Here is a 13322-nt window from a genome sequence, read left to right as displayed (position 1 = left end):
GAGTTTGGAATTATTTTAATTTACCAAGTCCACAGCACAGGTTTAGCCAGATCTACCCGAAAAACTATTTCAATTATCTCATTTAAATACTATAATAAATATGTTCGACTGGTTTTGAATATGCAAAAATGACATCATGAAGCCCAAGAATTCCACCTGCTCATTAATTAATCCCTGGAAAACAATTACGCTCGACAAACGGATGAACACATTGAATTATGTATTCTCCTTTTACAGGGTTCGGAAAAACCCAGGGTTTTAATCAAAAAGTAACGACCCAGGGGTTTTAATGGGTTTTAATGGGTTTTTTGGGTTTTATGGGTTTTATTGGGTTTTATTAGGTTTTACATAAGTAATACATTGAACAACAATTTTCACTACTATTGCAATACAATTTCAATTAATATGCAAATCCTACTTGTCCATGTTAGAATTTGTATCCGTTTCGAAATAGTCTTGTTTAACTGATCATAGTTTAATACTTTATGAGAACATATATTACCTTTTTCTCTCCTCTCATCATAATGAAATCCAAGTTGTTTAAAAGTTTTAAAATTTAATATTTCAATGCGATCTTAACGTGTATTATCAATTCTGGAAAAAATCGAGTACTTATGAACAATGAAAGTACGTATTATTATGATCGAGAATATAATAGGGTGTCCCAACTTTGTAAAAAAAATCGCTTTTTCCGCTCACGATTTTTTCGCTCTTTTTGTAAACCGCACTGCGCATGCGATTCCGATCTGCCTTTTGAGATATCATGATGCACGAGTAATTCCTTGATCACGTAGCTCAAATTATGCATTTAGTCAAACATGGAATGCGAAACTTGTAATAAATCTGGAACTTGTTTAGGTGGAGGAAGAACTAAATAATTGCAGTAACAGATAGCAATTAGATAATTACTCAGGACAGGGTGGCATCGGATTTCAGTTAAACAGGTAGACGATAAGCTCTGGCCCGATATGATTTGTCAGGTCGGAAATCCATTCCTTCTAAAACTAACTAGTGACAAATTATCACCAACCTTTGTGCAATACAAAAATAGCGAAAATTATTCTAAATTCTGCTCTAATTTTATACATCATTTTTTTACGAGAACCCATTATCCAACCCATTTCAGTCCACTATTAAAATTATGTAGCTGGGTCCCGCCCGACTTGTCGACACTTTTTTTTCCCGTCTGCCCTAAAAATGCAGATAATCCGCAGCAATATATATTTCCATCCATGACATCACAAGAAGAGTCAGGTACCAGCTTGGGTTCGATTTCTCAAAATTATGCTGCATTGCATCCTTGCGGTTTTGGGGAGAACAGTGTTGCACACTTTTTTCACTTATCCATCTCCGCGTGGTTGGTAATAATAGCAGCGTAGGAAATAATCACCCCTCTGGGCGGTTGTCTTAGGTCAGTACTTATTTTCCATGAAAAACTGTAACCGTCAATAATCCAACACAAATATTGCATAAGATTTAACAACGACTAAGCATTCAAGACCCAAGGATTTAATGGTTACGTAAACATGCAAATTATTGTGTCAGACAAGATAATGTGTCGGGTTGGGTTAGCTGGGATGCCATGAGGTCTGCGGTCGGGAGGTCCTCCTCCTCCTCCTCAGCATGTTATATAATTACTCGTCGTGTTTTACATAAGGTGGGAAAATGACGAGGTATAAGACTGTCACCTGTGGCTGGCAAATCTGGAATAAAAAACGTCCCAAAAGTTGAGATAAAAGCGCAACCGAGCTGAAACCCGAAATCTAGCGTGTAAACTATTTCGTTACGTAAAATATTGTAAAAATTGGATGCAAAGATACACCTTGAGCGTAGGGATTCATTGCCATAAAGTAAGTAAGAGTATGTATGCACATAGGCACCTGCATAATTCCATTAGACGAGATACAACTTGAAGCAGGTAAACAAGTTGCATAAACACGTTTTCTTGGGCGTGAGGTTATACAGATAGGGGCGAAAGATCAGATTAATTTACATATTAGGAAAACGAGGAAGATGTAGAATTTCAATTTTGTCCAGCATTTAAGAAAATCTATTAAGCAAATCAGTGGGCCTCCTCAGACACACGAAAAAATCGTCGTTTCTAATTTCGCTAAGTTTTTCGCTTGCTTCCTGATAAGCGAGCTCTGGGATAAGCGAACAGAAACTCAACTCAGAAGTGGGGTTAAGGTCGGTTAGCTGAAGTCGAAACAAAATTTTACAATTTTCATAATTCTTGCCATGTTATCGATAAGCGAAAAACAAAGCAAACTTCGAAGCGACGATTTTTTCGTGTGTCTGAGGAGGCCCAGTATATTTAAATTATCTGTCTTCAACTTGAGGTTTGTGACGCAAGAAATGCAATTTCAGGGGTCAAGATTTATAAAACTGAATATATGCTACAAATAATTGCAAAATTACTACTTGTAAAAAGTTTATCTCGTTAAAATAAAATGCTTGCTTAAATTTTCATCTTGATGTGAATTTTCAAAAATTTTCAAAATTCGACTTTTCGAGTTTTTGAGAAGTTCCGAAAAAATAGAATTGTTATCAATATTTACTCTACGTTTTTAAGTGCCAATAAATTCTGTGTATTTTATTTTGTAAATTATACTCTTTTTTTTATATACTAATCTAAGCTTTTTTCCTCCGTCTCGTAAGAAGCAAATGATTTATAGTGCTTGTCTCGACTCGATGCGGTTTTTGATCTTCAGTTTCAGAATCACAAAGCACACACCGAGTTTGTTGATGATGCAGTAATCGGATGCAGTTTGGTTCTTGGAATGGCGTTCATTTTGGCAAGGTTACATTAAAGGTTACAATGTGCAATTCTTGGAACAAGATTACACCAAAAACTCGTTTTTACTCTCTGAATCAAATTCTGCATCTCTTGCACTTGATTTCATTTGGTTAACCAGTATCCTAACCAAAAATTTGGTCATGTTTCCATCCGCCCAATTAATTAGCAATATTTTGTTTTAGCGGACAAATTTTAAAAAATGGTGCCGTTTTTACCACTTTTTTGTTGTCTGGAATAAATTTATAGGAAGGGCATGCTAGACTAATCAGGGTTGGAAATTTATTGGATTTTTACTTTATAAATATTATCCAATAGAATAAACATGCATATTTTTTAAAAACCAGAAAAATTGCGTAAGTTTGCATCCATAAAGTAAAAGTTGGGCGTTATCCTTAGTAGGTATCGATTCATACAATTATTAACGTAGGACTCGATGACTCATGGCTAAAATCGTCAGAATCAGGAAATTTTAAATCGTTTCTCGGCTCTGGGAATTTAATTTAAAATTATGGAAGACAAATTTGTAAGTAGATTAATTGAATGACGGTGAGTTTTTTAAACCAGTTCGATAAGTTCCAGTTTTTCAGAAGGCATCTTAATCTTGAGTCTCATCCTTCAAAAACTGTCAAAATCAGGAGTGCGTATATTTTTTTAATTGGCAACGACAAATTCGTCGTCCAGAATTTTAAAATAAATTCACACAGCCGACAAATGATTAAAAATGTCCTGATTGTGGTGTTTTTGTCGATGAGTCATCGAGTTTGTAGAATCTTAAATGTTAAGCCTAAATATTTTGTGAATGAAAAGAAGATGATTTTTTCTTTCTTTGACATTTTTCCATCCACTGTCCATTCCATTATTCATTTGGATTACGCTGAGTTTTAGTAACGAAACGAGGAAACTTTTAATTTGCCAATATTTCCATTTCTTCTGACATCCATTATACACAGAAAAAGACGAAAAATTGTGGCGACGATTTTTGGAAATTCAGAAGAATTGTTGCCTTGTCATACATATGTTTGTGTATCGGATACTGGGGTCCAGTTTTTGAATTAAGAAAATTTTAGATAACCTTTCTTGAAAAACGAGAGTACGTTTAAATAATAAGGATGAAAATGACTCCATGCATGACCATGACCCTTATTAATTTAGGTATGTCTTAGACGCGCGTGCTCATGCCGAGCGTCTAAATTCCCTATGAAATTTTTTAAATGCAATTTTATCCCAAAAACCACTAAATTGTCGAAAATCAAATATTTATTCTGCTTGGTTTAAACTATAAACATATTTCTTAGCCCCCTGTTGGCTCAGCAGGTGGTAAAACACATTTAACGATCAAGTCATCCACCATCCATCCATTCATTTTTGGCAACAATGTCCAATTTGCGAAAAAATGGCAATTGCTACATTTCCATTCCATAGATGTCTCGCTCACATAAAATTGAACTTGACCGAGTAAATAATAATTCAATTGTATAGAACTTTGTTGCAAATTTAAATTGTAAAATTAACCAGGGTCGGAAAATTTGATTTGATTTTTATCCTTATTTTATCATCGTCGTGAGTCGTAAATTATAAGTCAATTTATTAAAGGCCAGAAATCACACGGGGTGAAAATAAGAGTGAGTGGGCCTACCTGCTAATAAGATAAACCACTTTTCAACAAAAAATAAATGTGATACTTCAAGCACATACCGCGGTTCACATTTATTTTGTAGTTATATAACAAAGTTGTTAAGAGATGCAAGGCTTATCTTTATCGCGATCTTTCCCCATTTTTTAGACGAGAAGAGCAGAACTAATAGGGATTCTTCGTTGTATGAGTTGCATATCATCCTCAATCCTCACAATTAGATAAGGTCTCATCGTGAAAATATGTTCCTGCACTTCTTCTCCTTGTTCAACCAATCAGCACTTTCTGGCTCCACAAATATTGCATGGGCAGGTTCATCAAGATCAAGGGTGCATAATTAATTTGAGCAAGTTTTACTGTATGTGAATCAAAATGCAAATCTATCTAGCATAGAAAAATACGAACAATTCTAGAAATTCAAGAAATTTTGGAAATTAGATTGGTTCCATGAACCTTGCAATAAATGCATAAATTTCAAGAGTTGCACAAAATCATAGAATTGCAGTTTGCACAAAGTTAAAGATTTACGAGGACAAGAATTTTGCATATGAAATTACAAAAAGTGAAGTTATAAAATGGTCACATCTCGAAATTTCCAACAAAATTTATGTCGCAATACTTTTCACACTGCAGTATCATGTACTCAACACCCTTGGTTTATTACATTCTTTGCCCTCTCAGCGGATCGGATGTTATGTTGTTTTAACCACCCATCCGGATATTTGAAGCAGTTCGTGAACAGAATATATTAAGATCTTTGATCCACACGTTTTAATTACTACAAAATTTTATCCCCATATAAAATGCTCCATTAAAATAATAATAAATGGGAAAAAGTAGAGTGTACCAAGATTATTCGCATCATTTTTACCTTTTATTTTTATTTTCCTTGTTACATAATTGATCTTAATTGATCCTGTCTTTACATAATTGTGAAGTATGCAATGCACCCGGATTTCAGGGCGTGTGATGTCTAATTATAACTTTTAATATTTTCTTTCCTTGCAGAGAAGATGAATCCACGGGGTGATTGTGAACATGACCAAGGAATTTGAGATATTTTGGGTATAACACTCGATTTTTCACTTTATTTCTAAATTTTTATACTCGCGTATCAAGATTTGGTAAGGATTTGGATAAATGTGTAATACTCATAAAGAATAGTGCAGTGTAAAGATGGCAAGATTTACGAAACACGTGCCGACAAAAGTTTACGAGTCAAATGAATGAAAAAACCGGATATGAATGGGTAAGGTGTGCAAAAAAATAAAATTGCAAAAAACACGTACATGTACACGTAGGAAGAATTACAAAGTTAACATTAATGCAGCCAAAGCAAAAATGGATGCAAAAGTTACAAACTTTTAATAAATATCGCTTTTAAAATAAATCTTAAATTAAATTTGTAAAATTTTCATTTCGACGTTTAGGGAAATACATAAATTATAAGTTCTCTAGAAATTAATTTGGTATATAACCAAAAATATAAATAAATATATGCACAAATATTCGCATATGCACAGATTATGCATTTTCACAAAATTGTGACTATTGTCAATTGTGAGTATTGTATGGAGAGAGAGACATAAATAATAGATGCAAGATATTTCCGTGTTTAATTTTAGATTTTTTAAATACAAAATCGTTCTCAGAGGGTTGATTTAATTGATTAGGCCCACACCAGCTAGTGAAAAATTGTATTGTCTGAGTTTGATTTTTTTTACCAAGTGTGCGCTTTTCACCATTCAACTAATTGAAATTAAAATAGCTTAGTGTACACAAAGTAATTTTCATGTAATGTAATAGCCACCCAGGGGGTGCAAATAAATGCCCAACATTTAAGACATTTTGGGCATGGCACAAATATGAACCTTGAGAATTTATTATAATAATGGCCTTGTGATGGCATAAATTTAAACGCGGGCAAAATAGGGCATGCTATAAATTTCTCGGGTCATAGACATGCATAAAATTATATTGCACAAAAATGGAGAAAGAAGTGTAAAACTTTTGGGAGATTTGGCGAAAGAAAAATCCACAGTTTAGCAATGTAAGCAGACCCTGCCTAATTAATACATTCCCATAAATCATACCGAGTACAAAACTTGACAGATTTGTGAGGATGCAACATGATTTCTAGTTTGGTTTCTTCTCAAATGCAGAAGCTAATTAATATTCTGCAAGTGTGTCCCTCCCCGATAATCGTTTCATTGTTGATGCACTTCAAAAAGCGAAATGCAAGTGCAAAAGCGTTTAGCTAATTTTTGCATAGCGTCATCATCTTTGTTTAACGGGGCGTGTCATTACTGCTAATTGCTTCACTAATAATGTAGAGATGAGAATCTGAATGGCTGAGTTATTTATGCACGTAGGATGGTTTAATCCGTAATTTTTTTTAAATATTGTGTATGAAAGTCGACTTGTCGAAAATGACACTGCAGAGGAGACGGGCAGGATTTTGCGTTTTACTTTTCAGACTTGAGGAGTTGTTTTTTTTACAAAAAAAATTCTGCAGGTTTGTGCAGAAAAATTTATCAATTGTTTCGGATTTTAAATCTCTAAATTTCCAAATCTCCAAATTGGTAAATTATGAAACACTTATTAAACCCAAAGTTCGAAAAATGCATACATAATACATATCTACAAAAAATATATTATTTGTAGTTAAGCCATGTCGTTTTTAGTTTCTTAATTTATTACACAGAATTTTTTATGACATTTAACCAAAACACTGCAAAAACTAATTACTCAATTTAATTCCAGTAAAAATTTGCTCTATTAATCTATTAAAAAAATATAATCCAGCCAAGTCTGGCAAAATAGATACATCATAACATGACATCACATCAGACGACCACTATCACTGGCAAGTATTTGAGCAGTATTACCACTTAGATAACAAAACAAAATTTTCCGTCCACATACAACTCCTACATAAACATGCAGCTAAACTCCCTCCAGTTACATAAACTTATGTAAAAGGAGAAAGGCTTCACTTTTGGCATGAATAATCCATTAGAGGATGACAGAGAAAAGTATAAAACCTACTCCAAGCAACTTTGCGGGGCCTTTTAAGATGGCATTAATGCCATCTTGGTAGTTAATGGCAACACATTTGGGTGGAAAAGACCCCCACCGGCCAACTACTTGGCCGATCATGCCCATCTCGGAACTCATCCTTACTTTTGACCCGAAGATGAAGTGTGTAAAATTTCAAGTCGATAGCTTGTGTTTAAAGAGAGTTATCGTGCGCACAGACGGACGCACAGACGGACGGACAGACAGACATCTTGGCAAATCTATAAGGCCATCTTAAAAGGCCTAAAAATGCAGTGGCAATGGATTCAGTGACCCATCTAAATAATGGGACAGGATTCGCAGCTTTTTTAACAATTTCGCCAGTTCTCATAATTCTGACGTGATTCTGCTGGCTAATTATTGTTATCTTTTGACAGCATTTTTTTTCACGACGAAGAAGAAACCCACCAAACCAGTGCTTTTTAAGCCTCCTCCTTGTCTAATGTCATGTCGAGCTGCTGCACATTTTTTAAAATTCAAATTTATTCCATAACTAATGAGAAGATGACAAATGGATTGGATCAAAAGAATCAAATTTTTTTCTAACATCAAGTGGCGGTTGCAATTTCAATATTTACAAGTAAAAATGCAGTAATGATTAATATTTGCCAGTGGTTAATTAAGATGCAGAATACAGATATACTTATTTATATTTTTTGATTTTACTGAAATGCTCGTTTGGAGGTTAAAAATAATAATATATACGATTAAAGTTAGGCCGATGAATGAAATATCAAATTATGAACTTCATTATAATTTTATTTTATTTTTGAATTTAGCTTTTATATTTAGTGCAATGCATTAATGAAATATGTATTTATTAAAAGTGAAGCCGGAATTAATTTAGCATCTTCTTAGTTTTTAAATTTACAAAATTAAATGCGAATGCAGCCTCCATCCATCACGTCTCATGCATAATATTTTTGCACATTAATTACTTGCTAGATTATGAAAAGTACTTTTATTTTGCATCTATTTCCAGGGACCGATTGCCATCGTTGGACCTTTCGTGTAAGGGGTAGGAGAAATTTTTTGAAGGGAATATTCCGCCCAGGGTCTTGGTAGCTCAGTTGCTTTTTAGAATTTTCATGTAAAATTCGATCTACTGGCCTGCTAAGTCCCAAGGAGGGTACTCCCCCAGTCACCACGCCCAACACCACCCACCCACGCAGCTAGAATCACTTGAAATTTTGACCTGTCTCCTAACTACAAGTGTCTCATGATGACAATAACCGAGTCGACTCACCTTACAACTTTGGGAAGTATTTTTTATAATCAATTTCTATAACCAAACCTTCGAAAATATTTCAATTTTTTCGTAAATTCTTGAAAATGAGTGCAGTAACAATACCACCTCAAAGCTCGAGACGTCAAAAATGTACATGCAGTATTTTTTAGCCCGAGTCAGGGCTTGTGGAACCGTCATGTCCGTCCGTCCGTCTGTCTGTCTGTCTGTCTGTCTGTCCGGCACGATAGAGCCAAAACGGCTGAACCGATTGACTTGAAATTTTTACCATATGCATATTGGACAAAGTTAGGAAACGAGTTCGAAGATGGGCGAAATCGGTCCAGTGGTTGACCGTTGGGGGTCATCGGAGTGGTTGGGGTAGTATGCACCAAAATTTCAAAATTGTTATAGAGAGCTGAAATTTGGTACAGAGGTTGCTAATGGCTCCTACGAGATAAAAATGACTTCAAGTTGGAAAATTTTTTATCTTGAGTGACCCTATGGGGTGACCCATACTGATTTTTCAAAATCGTTATATCGAGCTGAAATTTGATATGGAGGCTGAAAAAGTGAAAACCACTGCTGGGTAGCACATGCATACAGGAACAGCTTAGAACTTCAGGATGTTAAAGAAGCCCACTGGTCATGGTGGTCAAGGCACATGATTTGTAACTAATTCAAAAATTTTGTACCAAATGGTAGAAACTATCTAACAAATTTTGACCATCCACAACGCGGAAGTTTGTGCTATTATGTCGGTAAATTCGGAAAAAAATTAGAAGCGGGCTCGGACTTATTGAGTCAGGGACTATGTCCCTGACTCGGGCTATATGGAGTCTGCACTGTAGGTTTTTCAGCTCTAAATTGGAGAAATTGTACTCGTAGTAAATCTGACGTTGATACATATTTGTGCGGAGGGGTAACAAAATAAGTATCATGTCAGGATGATATATCTCCATTTGGCCATTATGTAATCATGTCAAGTAAAACTAAGGATAAGTAAATGTCGCGTTTTTTTAAAATTGTAATGACACCACAAAACCTGACTCGGGCTAAATAAGGTCTTGTTTACTCCACAGACACTATTACTTTTTGAATGCAACTTAATCCTAAATTTTTATTTATTGAATTTGTGTGAAACAGAGAAAGAGAAATAAAAGTGATACATAATGAAAGGTAATTTTTTATGAAATCATAAAATTTCAAATATTAATTAATCCCACTATAGGTATTCAATTCAAGTAGGATCAATTCAATCAGTTTTTTTTAGGCAGAGTTGGTAACGTCAAAGGTTTCGTAAATCGCGTCCCAAAATTCCATTCGCTTTTGGAAAGCTTCCGTATCTCGTACAATTTTGGGGGTGACATCCACCTTGTAAATTTTGTTGGGTTGGTTTCCATCAAAATGGAACTGCTCCCATTCCTCCCCTTCTCCCCAAGGTGCGCTGGGTTTCCTGGTAAAAAAATGGTAAAATGTACATCGGAAATTATGAACACTGATTTTATAAAATAATTTTCTCACCCAGTTTCAAAAAACGAAGTCCACATTCGAACCATTCCTTTGGACAAGATGTACTCGACTGGTGGCGAGTCTCCCGTCGTTACCGGAACCATGAAAGAGTTGGACATGTTGAACAAGTACTGGAGATCGTCCCAATGGCCTGGACCTACGCACACAAATATTTACTAACGTAACACTCGGGGACTTATCACCAAAATAAACATATTTTTAATCATAAGTAATTAATCAGTTTTAATTTTTGTCGTTAAGAATTTTAAAATAAATTCCCAGCGCCGAGAAATGATTAAAAATGTGTGGGTTTTGACCATTTTGGTGATGAGTCATCGAGTCCTATATTTATTAATTAATTAATGGAACATATTAAACGTGGCCTTTTTTACTGACCCTTGGGAAGATTTTGATATCCAATCATGTCCACTGCCCGATTCGGGGTTTCGGTGTGGTTGAATCGGTACACGTACATTGGGACAACGCCATCCCAATGTTTGGAAATAAATCGCAAAAAGTGTTCGTACTGCTTGTCCGTAAACATGTCAATGAAGCTTTCACTCGAAATGGTTCCGTCCTTGGAGTAAAAGTCGAAAATTTGTTTCGCCATTCCAGCAGGGTCTTGCGCATCCGAAAAATCCAGGATTTGAGGCCCATCTTCAATCCAATCTTTAATCGTTTTCTTATAAAGGGCCGTATCGTTGAGGAAGGCTAAGAATAAAAATTTGTGTATTTTAATCAGAATTTGGTTTATTTTGCTAATAAATATTCATATATTGTGCGTGACTAGATTTTTACTGGCACTGGCCGGGTCCAGCCCATCCATCGCGGTGGTGCCCATAATTAATGGCACGTTGTTCGGGACCTTTCCACTCTTTATAATTTCGAACGGATGTTTCGGCAGAAGTCCGCCCTTCCCATCGACTGATGGGCCAAAAATCGCGATCTGCTGCATCGCTTTGAAATCGGACATGTCTGCAGTTGGAACTTTCATTTTCTTGAGAAGCTCAAGTGGTTCCATTTCTGAAAATTTGCATCCATTCTTAATATCCAAATAAGTATGAAAATGCGTAACTTTTTTTTAGGAAATCTCACTCTTCAAGCATTTCACAAACTCGTCCGACTTCTCACTGTTTGGACACCCAACCTGTTCACCCATCTTTTTGGCCTGGATTACCGGATCTTTGACGAATGAGCAGGAATTAATCGTGCTGCTCATGACGACTGCGCGATGAAAAAGGCCTTTGTCCTCGGGGTTGATGAGATGGAGAAGCGCATCCACGCCCCCAGAGTCTGCCCCCATCAACGTCACCCTCTCCCAGTCTCCCGAAAACTTGTGAATATTCTTCCTCACCCAGTTCAAGGCGAGGCTCTGATCCCGCAGACCCACGTTTCCGGGAGCATTGGCATCTCCCGTGTTTAAGTAACCGAACGGGCCGAGGCGACTGTTGGGCGTGACGAGGACGACGTCTTGGTCCATCACGTAGTGCGGATTGTATTGTTGTGCAGAGCCGAAAAAGTGGCCCCCTAAGTGAAGAACGACCACGACTGGGTAAAGTTTCGTGAGATGACCGGATTTGGGTAACTGGTATGAATCAACATTTTATTTACAATTTATTACAGTATTTTCAAATTATTTATAAATTTCCAGAAATTTTATAAACACCTTTGGAGTAAAAACGTTCAAATTCAGACACTCTTTTTCCCCAGTGAATTCTCCGTTTAAGCAATCAAACTGGGCGCAGACTGGGCCAAACGCGGTAGCATTGAAGACATTTGACCACTTGTCGGCAGGGACGGATGGCTGCATAATTAGTCAAATTGATGCATATTTAATTTAAATACTCGAAAGGAGTTTACTTTTCGCACCTGAAATCTTTCAACGACTTTTCCGAATGGAATTCCCTTAAATTGATAGAACACTCGACCACCTCTCGCATTCTCCGTGGAACCCTGAACTAATCCGTCTCCTAATTCGAGCAAGGGTTCCTCAGCCAAAGTTGGAGTGACCGCTGCACCCACAACGAAAAGTAGAAGACAGGCCAAAAATGTACGAAAACTCATTTCTCTAGTTTTTTAAGAGTTTTTATCCGACTCAATCTAAAGTCAGGTACGGACTGGGACCCGGCATCAGGTTTCATTCCTTTATATATCGCTTACATTTTGATTTGCAGCACATCATCCTAGCAGCATTATCAGCGGAATGGGACTGAAAAAAGAATGAGAAGAACGCAAAAGGAAAGTTTGGCATGTCAATATTGTGCAGTTTTTTGCCGGTGATGCATGATGCTATTGACCAAGGTTAATGGGAATAATCGTGAATGCAACGTTCCTACATTTACTCGACTGAAGTGGGTTTTGCAATGTGTAAAATTCGTACAATTCGCGTTTCTGCAACTATTACGTAAAGACATGGGTACAATTATGCACCCACACATGTATTTTAGTGCTGGGTGTCGAGTTTTTAGCCTGTTTAGCATGGTGACTTATGTCTGTCGACACAAAAAGCGTTTTATTAACGTTGCTTTGCATGAAGATGTACTTCCAATTAATTATTTCAGGCATTTCTTCGCGACAATATAACGTTTTATACTATGTTTACTTACATGTAGAATTAGTATAATTTTACTTCACTAGTTAAATACTTTGCTACTGTAATCTGTGTTTTGCTGGAGATTGGCAATACCTGCATCTATAATCTTATGCACACTCTCGATAATCTTTGGATAAGATTGTTCCCGGTGGAAGCAGTATGCACTATGCAATTCTACCAATTTGGTAACTTGCCACTCAAGTGAGAAGGTAAACCCTGCTCAATCCATCATATCAGCGACCTAGTATGTAACTTGATTAAATTGGATATTTTACTAAATTTCTGAAAGTAATGAGAATTAGTCAGCAAATAAATAATCTAATTTAATTAGACTTGTACCTAAAATGCAACAATTTCAAATATTTGTAATTAGTACGAATTGTCTACAAATGTTGATAATATAATTTTATCAACCATTGATGGACACCTGCTGCAACTTTTTATTTCTTAATCGGATCTCCAGATTATCGTCGCTAAACCTTTC

The 13322-nt window shown here is 36.1% G+C and overlaps 1 protein-coding gene and 1 long non-coding RNA gene across 3 annotated transcripts; one reads left to right on the top strand and one right to left on the bottom strand.

Moving 5' to 3' along the window:
- Positions 1-9824: 9824 nt before the first annotated feature.
- LOC110858591 (esterase E4) lies at positions 9825-12340 on the bottom strand. Its single transcript, XM_022107409.2, has 7 exons — positions 12115-12340; positions 11912-12049; positions 11341-11830; positions 11044-11268; positions 10642-10956; positions 10258-10402; positions 9825-10189 (listed from the first exon to the last, which is right to left on the bottom strand). The coding sequence occupies exons 1-7, from the start codon at positions 12307-12309 to the stop codon at positions 10003-10005; spliced, it is 1695 nt and encodes a 564-aa protein (XP_021963101.1). The 5' UTR covers positions 12310-12340; the 3' UTR covers positions 9825-10002.
- On the top strand, positions 11693-13170 carry LOC118438413. 2 transcript variants are annotated; one of them, XR_004836766.1, is made up of 3 exons: positions 11693-11833; positions 11897-12295; positions 12420-13170. It is a non-coding gene; the product is annotated as an uncharacterized LOC118438413 (long non-coding RNA). The 2 variants fall into 2 exon arrangements; XR_004836765.1 differs by having other exon boundaries at positions 11897-12355.
- Positions 13171-13322: the final 152 nt, after the last annotated feature.

Source organism: Folsomia candida, unplaced genomic scaffold, assembly GCF_002217175.1.
Source record: "Folsomia candida strain VU population unplaced genomic scaffold, ASM221717v1 Fcan01_Sc021, whole genome shotgun sequence".
In the NCBI taxonomy this organism is placed as follows: Eukaryota; Metazoa; Arthropoda; class Collembola; order Entomobryomorpha; family Isotomidae; genus Folsomia; species Folsomia candida.
This window is presented reverse-complemented; position numbering and strand designations above follow the sequence as displayed.

Bases quoted from the DNA above. Each gene is read 5' to 3' on its own strand.
- LOC110858591 (XM_022107409.2), bottom strand. From the start codon at position 12,309: ATGAGTTTTCGTACATTTTTGGCCTGTCTTCTACTTTTCGTTGTGGGT. The intron at 11,269-11,340 runs GTGAGATTTCCT...GCAAATTTTCAG, and splicing joins GTTTGTGAAATGCTTGAAGA to AAATGGAACCACTTGAGCTT. The intron at 10,403-10,641 runs GTCAGTAAAAAA...TTGTGTGCGTAG, and splicing joins ATATCAAAATCTTCCCAAGG to GTCCAGGCCATTGGGACGAT.